Genomic DNA, 13597 nt, shown 5'->3' on the forward strand with positions numbered 1-13597 from the left:
ATTTATTTTCGGTTTACGTAAGTACGATCATATTTCCCAGTTCCGATCGCAACTCAAGTGGCTTCCAATTCGTCACCGCAGGAACGCTCATGTTCTTTCTACTCTCTATAACATCCTATACAATCCCTCTGCTCCTTCTTATCTCCGTAACCTCTTCCACTTCTCCCGGGCCCAGGACAAACCTTGTCGTACGAACGTAAGGACGTCACTGGCCATCCCCGCCCATCACTCTGATTTCTTTTCCTATTCCTTCACTGTCCATGCTGCAAGATTATGGAACGCTCTCCCCTACGAAGTACGCGATTGTCCATCATTACCTGTATTTAAAAAGCGAGTCAAAGAGCACTATTTATCGCTAGTTGTCTAGTATATATAATATTTTTAGTTATATATGTTATATATGTATTTATGCTTATATTATGTATATATATTATTTATTATGCTTATTTATGTAAGTTTATAATATGTAAGTATACATTTATGTTCATGTTAAGTATATAATTATGGTCAAAAGTCGTATCTATTGTAAATATTTCAATTTAATTATTGTGCACGTTGTGTCTGCCTTACTTTTTATGAATCTCCTTCCGTAGGCCTACTGGAAGAAATTTCTGGTTAGAAATAAGTAGTGCCTGTTGTGTCAGTTATATTTGTATTGTTACTTTAGTGTTTTTATTGTGTACAATAAACTGTTAAATAAATAAAAAAAAAAAATAAATAAACAATGATCCTGTATTCATATTTGACAAAGACTAATGACAAACAAAGAAGCCACACAGCCTCTTTATCTGAATATTATTTTTGAATCATACTCTCATTGCTGCCCAAATATGCAGGTTCCGCTGATTCATGGTGGTAGACCGCTAAGGTAGTCTAGCAAAAGAGGTCTTACTTTTACGATAACGAAGTTCAAGGGCTCTCCAAGAAGACTCAATTCGTACCACTTCTTCTTTTCCCCTGATCTTCCTGATCTGAACTTCCCCTGATCGTAACTATGTCGTCGATCCATCTAGTGGTGCACGCACGATGCGTCTGCCGTTGTATGTAATATATGTGAAAAAAAAAACTTAATTTTTTAAACATGTATTTTTAATCTGTGTGGATGTACGGGACCCAACTCTGGGGAAGCGCTTGTAACTCCAACATAACCATCATACAAAGGCTGCAAAATGGCATACTGCGTACCATAACAAACGCTCCATGGTTCCTCACGAACTCTGAAATCCACGAAGCTCTGGAGATCAAAACAGTAAAGGGGGAAATCCAGTAGTCATCTACTAATTTCAAAAATTAGCTAGACAAACACCCAAATAACTTGGCTTCCGAATTGACTTGCATCCAGTTCAGGAAACCTCTTAATCGCCATGACATCCTAGAACTAGGAGTGTCTCCTGCCAGGGAAACCCCTTCCAAAGCTATAACCTCTCCTGGGACTGATCGCAGATGAAATAAGGAACACAAAAAAAAACATGTATTTTAAATATTGTAAAAAAAACGAAGCTAAGGTTGATTATACGATAGATAGAGGGTTCCATATTCAAAATATGAAATCTAAATCAAATTTAAAGTGAGATATTTTTTTTTATTAAAAGGCAGTTAATAATATTGTTTCTAAATTCAAAAGCCTATTGCGTAACAATATGTCAGCTGGCAACAAGATATAATTTACCGCTGTGTACAATTGTTTTGAATCTATCCTATAACAAGTTCATTACAACCGGCCTAGGACGACCTTTGTCTCAGCACTGGCCATTATCGCCCTGTAAACATGTAAACATATTAAAATTCATAATTCGAATACAATTTGAGAGCCGCTGATTGGTCGGCCGCTTTCGCTGCATCTATAAAAAGGGTGGTGGGGCGGAATCTCCTGCATTTGCCTTCCGGCAGAGGTGGAAGCAACAGGTCCATAGTATTTCTAGATTAAGTAAAGACTGATAAAGAAATAAGTGTTAATACCCCCTCAAGATGGGGACATCTAGAATAAGTTACACGCTAAGTGCCTTCATCATACTAGCTGTTCTATGGAGACCAGCTTTAACTGGTGAGTTAAATATTCGTTTATATCTAGAACTTTATATTTAAGTACTATTTAAATTCATAATAAATAGTTAATTAAAAAAAAATGTAAATCTTAATTTTTAAAGAAAGTTTCGAAAAAGATCACCTTTATTCACATTAACAAAATATTTTTAAAATTTTATTTAAGGAATAAAATCGTAGATACTTTCATAGTAACTGTGAACATATAAATACATACACATATATGCACATAGTTTAATAATTGATGGTTTTTATATAGTGTTCATTTGTAATTTTTTTTTCATTTCCAATATATAGTTTAAATTTTTATAAACGCATATGTATATATCTTACTCTAGAAATCATCAGTAAAATTTCAAAGCTAGATTTAGTTAAGTTTAATATATACTCGTATGGTATAAAAGTTATATGTCATATATTATGTACGCTTCATGTAACATAATGGTATTAACTTCGAAAAGATTGTTTTAATATTTGCAATTTTTGTGTCTTTTAAATAAACAGTCTTTACCATACAGGGTATTTGGTTATACATGTAAAAGAAAAGCAAATGAATAGCTTATGTTATTCTAATAAATATATTGCCAACCTACTACCTCGGTCCACCATATAGACATTTATTTTTTAATAATTATTTCAACTTTTCGAATTATCTAAACGATTAAAGTTATTAAAACGAATTTCTATTCTAATAACGTATAAAATTTTCCATTAAATTATTTTGGAACCTAGATTTTTGTCTCTCCTGGCTTATATATCTATATATTTTATTAGGATATATATTCCACAGACATTAGTGTCCGTACCTTTGTTTTTACATTTACGTTTAATATTTCCGAATTATTTTTTCCTAACTTTTTTTACATATTACAATGTTTAATTAAAAAAAAGTTTTAATAAGTCTCGATCTATTTTATCGACCCCTAACAATTTCCAGTTTTTGAAATTGAGATTCGTGCAACCACTTACTTATATTTACTCTAGTAATATATATTCCACGCAACAAAACTCTAATCTAGATGGCCTAAAGTATAAGTAATAAGGATTGGCAATGATCAGGCCACGTAGCGTGCCGAAGGGAGACAACAGACTGGTAAGCTTATCGAATCAACAAGGTAGACAGATGTATTTGTTAAGGTGGTCATAAAAAGCGTAATTCAGGCCGCTTTTAACTGACATTATTAATCAAAAATCAAAACGTTCTATATTCAAATATACTTTCGAATCTTCAGTCAACACATGAAAGTACATCTTGTTGATTCATATAACATGTATGACAGCTAAGAACATTTGTTTTAATTTATTACGTAGTTTGGATAGGATATGAAAAATGTAGTTTTTCTTGCATTTATAGCATTTTATTTTAGACTCAAACAACATCTTTGACTTATAGCAGCACTGCAAGTTATGGGTTTCCTATAAAAGAACCCTTGAACGATGGTTTCTGGTCTATAAACTGCTTATTGTTACTGCCCTGATGAAAGCAGTCATCATCGATTCTATCAATATATGAATACAGACTCATCATTATTTTTTCTGCAGTGACTTTGCGGCCTTACGTCATAAGTCCACTTGTGGGATCTATCCTCGCTGCATTTCGCTCGTAGATGCTAGTATATGACCAAAAATTCTGAAATTTTTCGAATTTCTCGTTCAGAAATACATTAGATGTATCGCGTCTATTTTTACAGATAACACATGAGTGCTAATATTATCGAACATAAAAACTTATCAGGAGATTTAGCTAGTGATAACATGATCTGAAATTTATAACTATATGACAAAATAATTTTTTTCATCAATTTTTTACGTCTTTTGAACCATTCAATACGTCAGTATCTGAGCCGAAACTTCTGATCTATCGATGAAAAAAAATCAAACTAATTCAAGTAATATGTATAAGGTATTTCTAAAGTTAATTGTCTACTAGCTGTTCCGACACGTTGTATTAATCTAAGACATTCGAATAGATATAATATATATATATGCAATATATTTCAGAGCGATCATTTTTTTATTATATACAAAATATGATATAAATTTCCCGCGTGTCAATTGTCAAATGCACGAATTTCAAGGCTAACTGTCAAACGTGCGAACTTCACTTCGAACGCTCGAAGTTCGGGGCAAATTTTCAAATGCACTAAGTTTCAGTTTTCATCATTTTTTCTTTATAAGAACCTTCTACGAATTATTAGGTTATTTATTAAAAAAAATCGAAGTACATCAATGACGTTGTTCTATAGTTATGGCTATATACAGGATGATTGAAAAGATGTAAAAGCTTTAATGGGTTAAATATATATCTCATTTGCTGTGAATTTATGTATGGTAAATCTTATCCAAAAATAAATTGTTTTTGAAATTATAACTAAATTAATGATAATAAAATAAAAAAAGCGTTTTCAAAATTTAAATTGCTTATGAATCTTTAATATGGTTTAATGTTTTTGAGATATACATTTATAAACAATTATTCATTGTATAAAGATAATAAAACACATTCGAAAATTAAATACGTCTTTATCAATGCTGGCAACATTGTTGTCATGGGTGTACCGCAGTTAACCTTCAATAAGAAGACATTGAAACTAAAATATTTGTTCCCTTATCCGTTCGAGAATAATATATTATTGTTGCCCCTAGCACCGATAACGTAATTCGCGTTAAACATGGAGACCGATAGCTAGCAACTCTGACCCCAGATTATATTATCTAACCAATGTCAATGTTCAATGTGAAATTATCTGTATTTAATTTTCAGAACACCTAATGTATTCTTCGAATTTTTCTACATGCGATTCATATATAAAATGAACCATGATTTAGCTTAATCATGGTCACATTATATTACATTCCCGCTCTTTTTTGACGTTTCACTATTCATTCATGTCAGTGATAAACACCAACCGCAAAGCATTTCCTCATAACAATGACCTCTCAAGACCTTCCGAAAAAGCATATTGTCTAAAAAGAGCAGTCCTGGCTATTTATTGCAAGAAAGTTTTGGATTCTCTGCAAGTTTTTAATAAAACTAGTATTCTTGCGTCGCAATATATCTATAGTAATGTTTTATTTGCATGTCTATATACAAAATTATTTAAAAAAATAGCGAAAAATACTTGATTATCAATGTATATATTTTCTAACATTTCATGTTTTAAATGGCAACATTAAACTTGAAAATAATTCAATACAATTATATATGATATTCCATAAATATTTACTAGTAACAAATATATATCTTATCTTAATCTCAATGTATTTTATTTATTTATTTACACTATTTGTACACCATAGACAATAAATAAAATAAAAAAAAATGTGTAGAGGTCCAAAAGGCGGTCTTATCGCTGGAGGCGATCTCTACCAGACAACCTTTGGATGGAGATGAGAGACATGAAGGAGAGGGTACATTACTATACCCACATACAAACATACTTAAATAAATATATGTACAAATTTGTATACACATAAATATATACAATACTATATACAAAACCATATATACAAAAATATATGTGTATATATATCAATGTAAAACTATAGTTGAATATTTATATTAAATTTCTATCTAATAAGATATATTATATTGTATTAAAACAGAGATGCGGTTCTCGCGGCCCGCACGCTGCATGCGGCCCGTTACATTCTAAAATTCATTTATTTAATCAGATTTTTATCATCTATACAATATTATAAAATAATTACAATAAATGGTATTATACACTAAACCAATATAATTAATGTATACGTGAAGTCTCGTAGTCAATTCCAACTGATAATGATCAGCTTGTATCGATACAGTGCCAAATTTCTTATATAAAAATTGAAGAGAATTTATTCAAAATTTCTATATACATTTTTATCTTAAAATGTAAAATAATTTATTCAAAAATTTAACATAAATAGAGGTTTGTTCAATTATATACGTACCCCCAAAATATTTGAAATTCAAATCGGCCCGTTAATTAAAAATGTTGCACACCCCTGTATTGTACAATTATTAAAACAATTCGTAATAAAAATACATATAAACTTAACATGTTTTGATTATCTGAGATAAAATCTTTAAATTGAACCCCTGTAGAGAAGTACAGGTTTATGTGACGTGCATTTCCTCTAAAGGTTCTACCAGAAACAAATCCTTTGAGGTATTGGTATTTAGGTTGTAGGAACTCCCACAGGCTTCTGCTCTAAGCGGACGATATATCAACGTTGAGTTGAACCATGGTGATAGTATAACACATACCCTTAGACGGGTTTATACAAAATAGTACGGCGCAAGAAAGTGCGTCAAAAAAAATGGAAAGAAGTCCAACATCAGGGTTTAGTGGGTGGAAACTTCTCCTCCCCCCAGAAAAAGATCATCATGAATATTCAATTTCCATGTCCTGAAACAATAACTATTGTAACACAATTCCTAGAATGCAAAATTGATTTACATCCATCTACACTACTGTTTTATATTTAAATAAAAACTCCGTCTGTTTCTCCTTGACAATGACCAGAAGTAATAATACACATTAATATCTTAAGGTCTATACGCGAGATAACACCGACGATTCCACATTCAAAATTATCAAGAAATATTGACCTCTATATCTCGTAGGTCGCGAAAGTCTCAATTATTTGCAGTTTTATAAAGAGGATGGTGTTATGAAATTATTCTTATCACAATGATAACTGTTGAGTGAATTATTTTTTGTTGAACGAAGCCTTATAAAGTTTAAGGTCAATCAGAGAACAATGGAGAGGGTTGTGCTCAGAGTTATGCAAGATGAAGCTGAGAGAAATATGCAGAACTGCAGAAGAATCGAGCCTTCCTCAAATTACTCATCTGAAGTGGCAATAGGCTATCTCCACTAGTTTCAAGATCCCTAGTCAAAGGTTTCTTTATGAGCCCCGGTTTTAGTGACCTCAAGTTCACGCCTAAATATGGAGTAGAGACTTCTTTACGAATGATTTTTTCAGTTTTGATTTTTAGTACATATTTCTTCTTTCGTGCTCCATATTCTCTTTTTGTTCGCCTTTCGTTCTTCACAATATTTGTCACTCGTTACATTCTTTGCATTTCAGACTTCCTCTAACATCTCTTCTGCATTCCCAAGGTATCGCAGATCTGTTTTAACTATCACATCACTTTGCTATCACATACTTAGTTACTAGTTTATGACTTGCATTCGTATTTTATTTTTATGTTGTGCTTTTTAGTAAACACCTGTGTTAAATACAAATTTTATCTAACTTTTTTATTTACGAATCAGAGTATTGAGGTGTTCTTCCGAGGCCGCCTTATGCAACTAAGTTATTGCTACGTATTGCACTCTGTCCTAATGTTCTGCGCAACCTTAGGAATATAGGATGATGTTTTGAAATGAATTTGCAAGTTAAAGTGGCAGATAGGAGGCTATATAGTGCGCAGAACAAATGGCTGTAAGGCTTTAGAGTGAAGACTATGGATCTGCAAGAACATCTTAGAATAAGGTTCGGTCCTCTCAGGCGCTAAGAGACAGCCCAAACAGAGGTTACGCCGTGGGGGCCTTTCAACTTAGTCACTCCATGGAGCGTTTATGGAAGCGATATAAAAGCTCGGCAGCCTTCCAATCCGGAAAAATAGAAGTATAAAGCTGTCCGAGCCGATGCTCCCCCCAGTTTCGTTATTAAAAGAGGTCTTAGGTTAGGCGCTCTGTCTGCCACCTTGAACACATAGAATCTGCAAAATTCATTTGAGCAGCATTGAGAATTTAAAAATTTTGGAAACATTAAATTCGTGATACTTTATAATTTATTTGAAGCCACGTAAAAAAACATTAGAATATATCTTAAAATGTACGTAATTGATAGACGTGAACAATATCTCCATTTTAATTTAGATACATTAACTAAACATTTATTTAATAACATACATCTGTGTTGTAAAAGAAAATATGTAGTCAATGTGTATCTGTTTATATATCAATATGCCTAGAAACTTCTCAAAAGGTCTAGAACAAATTATAACAACAATATATTTAAGAAAAAAAATATTTAATGAATATTCGTATGTGTACGTGAAGTCATTATCAATGATAGGTTTTAAGATTATTTCGCTTTTAATATCAAAATTGTTCAGTTAAGAATTAACGATCTACTTTAGTAAATAGAGCTCATTGAATAGTGTAGTTATATACATTTGAAATTATAACTTACACCGATACCTTAAAGTACATATTTGAAAAACATATGTTCTCACAACAGTTAGATGAGAACGGAAGAAATCTCTTTAAACCGTCTAATTTATCGACCATCACTGCGCCGGAACGTTTATAGAGGATGTTATATATATTTTATAAGGCTTTCAATACTAAATTCTAGTTAAAGTTAAAACCTATAATAAATCAATTTAACTTTATAACTTGTAAGTTACCACTGGCTCAGATTCACTGTATAGAGCCGGCAAAAAACACCTGCTGTTCTTAAAGGTTCCATATTCGGATAATATTGGAGCCAGTTAACCTAGCGATGATTGAATCGATGTGTTCTGAATGATATACGGGAAGTGATCGAGCCTTACAACTCCATCACCTTCTTTTTTTCATTCACTTTAAAGATTACTTCTATCAGAAACAGTAGAAGCAAGATCTACCGTAAATAGGTACCTGCTCTCCTGTACTCTTCGGAATAACTTAACGGTAGGTAACTTGACAGTATAATCAACAAGTTAGGAATATGTTAGAATTAAGTTAGTTATTTATCCACAATTTTTGTCACACGATTTCTATTTTTTATATAAACATAGCATGTTTTAAAATGACCTCCTATAAAGCTGCAAGGATTTCAAACGATCGTATGAGAAATGCCCATAGTAAACACAGACTGGTTTTTATTTTGTGGTCACTTTTACAATACACTTAACATGGTGATTGATAAATTTTTCTTTACTATCATTTAAAATCAGATTTTTATAGGATTTATAACATGTATATGTTTATTTAATTTATTAAATTTATTACGTATTTAAGAGATATTACCCGGCGATAAATATTGCACATCTGGAAAGAGACAATCACGACTGACCAAACGACATATAGGTAGTGTGGGACAGAGATAATGCTCTACAAAGTCGAAATAATCCGATTGTCTCTTTCCAAATGTCGATGTGCAATATTTACTACCGGGTATTGTACATGATAGCTTATATTACAATAGATAGCTCCAAACAAAAGAGATACTGTTAGCAACTTATTGGGTCGCTTAAAACCTTTTATATTTTTATTTTTGACAATTTGTGTCCCTAAGCGTCCAACATGTGCTTTTGTTTCTGTCAGTTTATTGTTACACTCCAATTTATTCTTAGTTTTGTGAAATTATGTTTAGATTACCAACATTATTTTTATTTATCCACTTGTATAATAATAAATATAGCCATTAGTAAAACCAAACGAACTTATATATATATATATACTCTCCAACAGTTATTAAGATATGAAAACTAGAGTTAAAAAAACGTTTGCTTATGAAACCATCCTTATAGACATAAATATTCTTCCTATGTATATTCTTATCTCTTGTCTTGTATTTAGGTATAGTACGTACGTTCAAACAATCCCAGACCGCCAGGACATTGGCTCCCAAATAAATAGGTCTCCCCTTCGATTCAGTCAAATTGGGTAATTGGTTGTAAGCGCTTGTCGGTCGAGTCTCATGACGATGTAGAGAAATTATTGTATCTCTACACGTTGTATTTCTTCGTAACTTACTTGTATGAAATAAAAAATACCTTTGTACTTTATTTTCGTGTCTATTATAGAACCTTCTTTATAATTGATTGTATCTATAACTTACTTTTAATTTTAATTACATATCCTTATTCAAATTAAAAACTCTCTTTGTGTCTGAAGTCTAAATCCATATGTTTTGTCTTACGTGAAATCACTTTTCTCTTCAATATTTTTTATGTTATATCATCTGATATTTCTTCAATGTAGTATATAGTTTATTTTTATTGTTGTATCAACTATAAAGGAACACAACAGAACCTTTAATAACACGGTTATTTTTAATGTAATTTTAATTTATGTGTATTGCTCATGTACATAAATACATACTTGGTTCTGGCGGTTCATTGTCCCTTTCCATTGTTATTGAAAAAAAGAAATTATATATCTGTCAAGTTTATATCCAGACTGCAATTTATTCCAGAACGACGTTAGATGGACTAATTTACTAAAAAATAGATGAATCTCCGAGTCTCCGGAAGGTCTGTTCAAAGGGTGGAAAATATATATGTTTATATGAAAATGAATATACAACAGTCACACTATAATACGAGAACAACTTTATTTTATAATTTCATACTTCGTACGATATAAAGGTTGAAAATATGCTCAGAAATTTCAATTTCCATTCTTAGGCAGAAATGGCATAGTCCAACGTCTAGTGTTTGTGGCATCAATCTTATATATCTATCGCCTTTTCCCATGTAGGAAATGCATCTAAATTGTTCATTTATACATCATTGGAAGTTATTGTCGTTGTATCAAAAACCATTACAATAAACACAAAGTTTCGATTTAAATTCATGGCTAAGATATGTATAAAGTCTGTCTAGTAAGGCATAGACCTCCCCCAAAAGTAACTACGGGGGGGGGGGGATATACCATCGATCGCTGTCTGTATATATATATATATATATATATATATACATACCATTAAATAGATTGTAACTGGACTTTAACAGCTGAATCAGGAGCAGTTGGTACATTATAATAATAAATATAGCCATCAGTAAAAACGAACTGAAATATTATAATAGCGCATATGAAAACAAAAGAGTAACTAATTTCAAATATATTTAATTGGAACTTTAGGAAATCTTCCATATAAAGTTACTTCATTATCTATGACGGAATATCTCCATAACAAACAAGTGTTTATGGAATGATTCATTTCAACCACGACCCGGATCTGTAAGATTTACTTTAATCTTTTCTCCTACATCCGTTACTGGATCTTGACCTCTACTTGTTTGTAAATGATAGCACATAATTGGCTACATTTGTAACGACCTTTTATCAATTGTTTATTTACTAGCCACAGTTAAATGTTATTATAACATATCATTAACTTCCATGTTGACTGGAGTAATAAGAAACATATTAAGAAATAAATTAACTAACTATGAAACATGAAATTACAGTACCGGGCAATAAATATCGACCTTTGGAAAGAGACAATCGGCTAATTTCGACTTCGTACAACACTATCTCTGTCGCACGATATTTTTATTCTTTGAATATTTTTAATGAGACTTTATAATAAAAATAATTATCAAAAAAAACTAAATGATACTTGTTTTTTTTGTAACTTTTTGTTTGTTGTACAGCTCCTAATAGATACCGGACTGTTTGTATTTCGTGCGACAGAGATAGCGCTGTACGAAGCCGAAATTAGCCGATTGTCTCTTTCTTAAGAACGATCTGCAATATTTATCATCTGGTACTGTAACTCCGTCTGCCACATAAATTTTAAATGCATTTATCATAAGTAACATCGTATCAAAGATACAACCATTATTAATTATCGTGAAGTAATGTTCGTCAACAATCCAAACAAAGTGGGTATCTATATACCCACTGCATGGCATAGAATTCCCCCGAAGATATCTATGATATACTTTACTATTGAACATAGGTCGTTGCTGACCATTTTCTGAGAGCTTGTGTGTGAATGGCAAACCATTATAATTAATACAGAAAGTACGAATTATATAAGATTGTATCCCAACAATCGAAACAGCGATCTATGATCCCAAGTCACAATCCTACACTAATATAAATGTACAAGTAATTAATCTATTTATTTATTTTGTTTCAGACTCCTGCTCTCTTTCATGCCAAGGATGTAAGTATATTAAATATTAAATAACTCTATTGACTTACTAATGACTCAAATACCAATAGTGGTCTGTTATCCCACGTAATAATTAAAGTTGTTGATGATAAAACAAGAATTTGTTCAGAATAGATTGATGGCTGAAAAATAGTCAATGTTATTGTTATAAAACAACTTGATAGACTTTACATGCAATTGTGAGTTTTACTAAGAGTATATCAAAGGTGCGTTCTTTATACGATACAGCGAATGTCCAAGCTAAGATGCTTAATTGACAACCTTTTTAGGAACTTCAATTAATAAGGTCAATTTTAGTATAAGTTTATTTCTAAATATCTCAAGTTATTGTCTACTTATATTTGTAATTGCAATAATTAAAACGGATCTCTGGCTTTTAGTTAACTGGTCAAGAGTTACTATTGGCTGGAAATTTTCCAAGCTTAAAATTAAACGCAAAAAAATATCTGAAGTCGTTACACTTAGAGGTCAAGGTCTTCGTTACAAACTGGCTTGAGAGAGTCTCCGACGTAGATCTCTGAAAATGCTGCATTGAAATGCCGATCGACTAGCTAATCAAACGTCGCAAGTGGGTCTGGATAGGCCACACGCTCCGAAGGGACTTTGATCACATACCGAGGCAAACCCTAGAAAGGAATCCTCAAAGGAAGCGCCGACGTGGCCGCCCAAAGCAAACCTGGCGGCGGACGATCACTGCAGAAATGAAAGCAGTTGAAATGACGTAGAGCGAATAAAGCTCAAGACCTGTAGGGATGGCGATGCACTATGGACGCCCTCTGTGCCGTCTTGGAGACATAGCATTAAATTATGAATGATGAACATATATTAGATAGTATGTATACCATAAAGAAACAGTATCAATACTATTTGTGAGATATTAAAACAATCAATCAAGAATCAGGTCTAAATAAAAATTGATTATCAGTCTAAGGCAGTCCACTGTTGATCACCAGACTTTTTAACCCAATTAACCCCATCATCACTATTTCAGCAAAAAACCGTCCGCTACTCGATATAGATTTCAAATAAGACCGCACTAAAACCAACCTCAATGATAGCCCCTTATTCTTTGAGAATTCATTTGTACATAGCAAAGTTCATCTCACCTAAATAGGAGAGGTTAATATGTTTAACATGAAAAAAATTGTTTATAGCTTCATCATCGCCTTCCTTCCTCGATGGCCATACATATAACTATGGTTTTGATGGTACTGTGTCCATCTTCGTCACTGGCGCCGAGAAACAGGAGACCGGAGTCAAGGGTTTCGGTCAGGTCTCTATTAGCGCACTTGGCAACTGCGTTCTATCTCTGAAAATCAACAGCCTCACCATATCGGGTCCCGATGGAAAGGTAAGAATTTAAATTACTATATAATTCAACATTTACATCTAATTTCTTCTTCCGTTCAAAACTGCATATCTAACTTAATATTTACACCCTTTAGTAATGACTTTGATTCTAAGATCTATTTCGTATATATGATTTTATTTATAGATCCAGACTCTATACCTGAATTGATCTTAAAATTCGTTCTAAATATGTGATTTTATCTTCATATTCGTTCTACATGTCTAATTAAAATGTAATCCAGTCTTATATAAAACCATTGTGCTATATCTGGTTTGATATTTAAATCCGTTAAGTGTATCCGATTTTTTA

General features: G+C 32.2%; 1 protein-coding gene across 1 annotated transcript in view; it reads left to right on the forward strand.

Annotated features, from left to right (window-relative positions):
* Positions 1-1886: 1886 nt before the first annotated feature.
* The window catches only part of apolpp (apolipophorin), a 65794-nt gene continuing 54083 nt past the window's right edge, over positions 1887-13597 (forward strand). The window contains exons 1-3 of the mRNA XM_068768494.1: positions 1887-2044; positions 11902-11928; positions 13092-13288. Of these exons, the coding sequence (XP_068624595.1) occupies positions 1969-2044; positions 11902-11928; positions 13092-13288 (300 nt within the window). The 5' untranslated portion in view covers positions 1887-1968. The remainder of the gene's footprint in view (positions 2045-11901; positions 11929-13091; positions 13289-13597) is intronic.

This window comes from Battus philenor, unplaced genomic scaffold (assembly GCF_028537555.1).
Source record: "Battus philenor isolate CCGP_79_NKW_IND1 unplaced genomic scaffold, ilBatPhil1.0.hap1 SCAF_26, whole genome shotgun sequence".
Taxonomy (NCBI): domain Eukaryota; kingdom Metazoa; phylum Arthropoda; class Insecta; order Lepidoptera; family Papilionidae; genus Battus; species Battus philenor.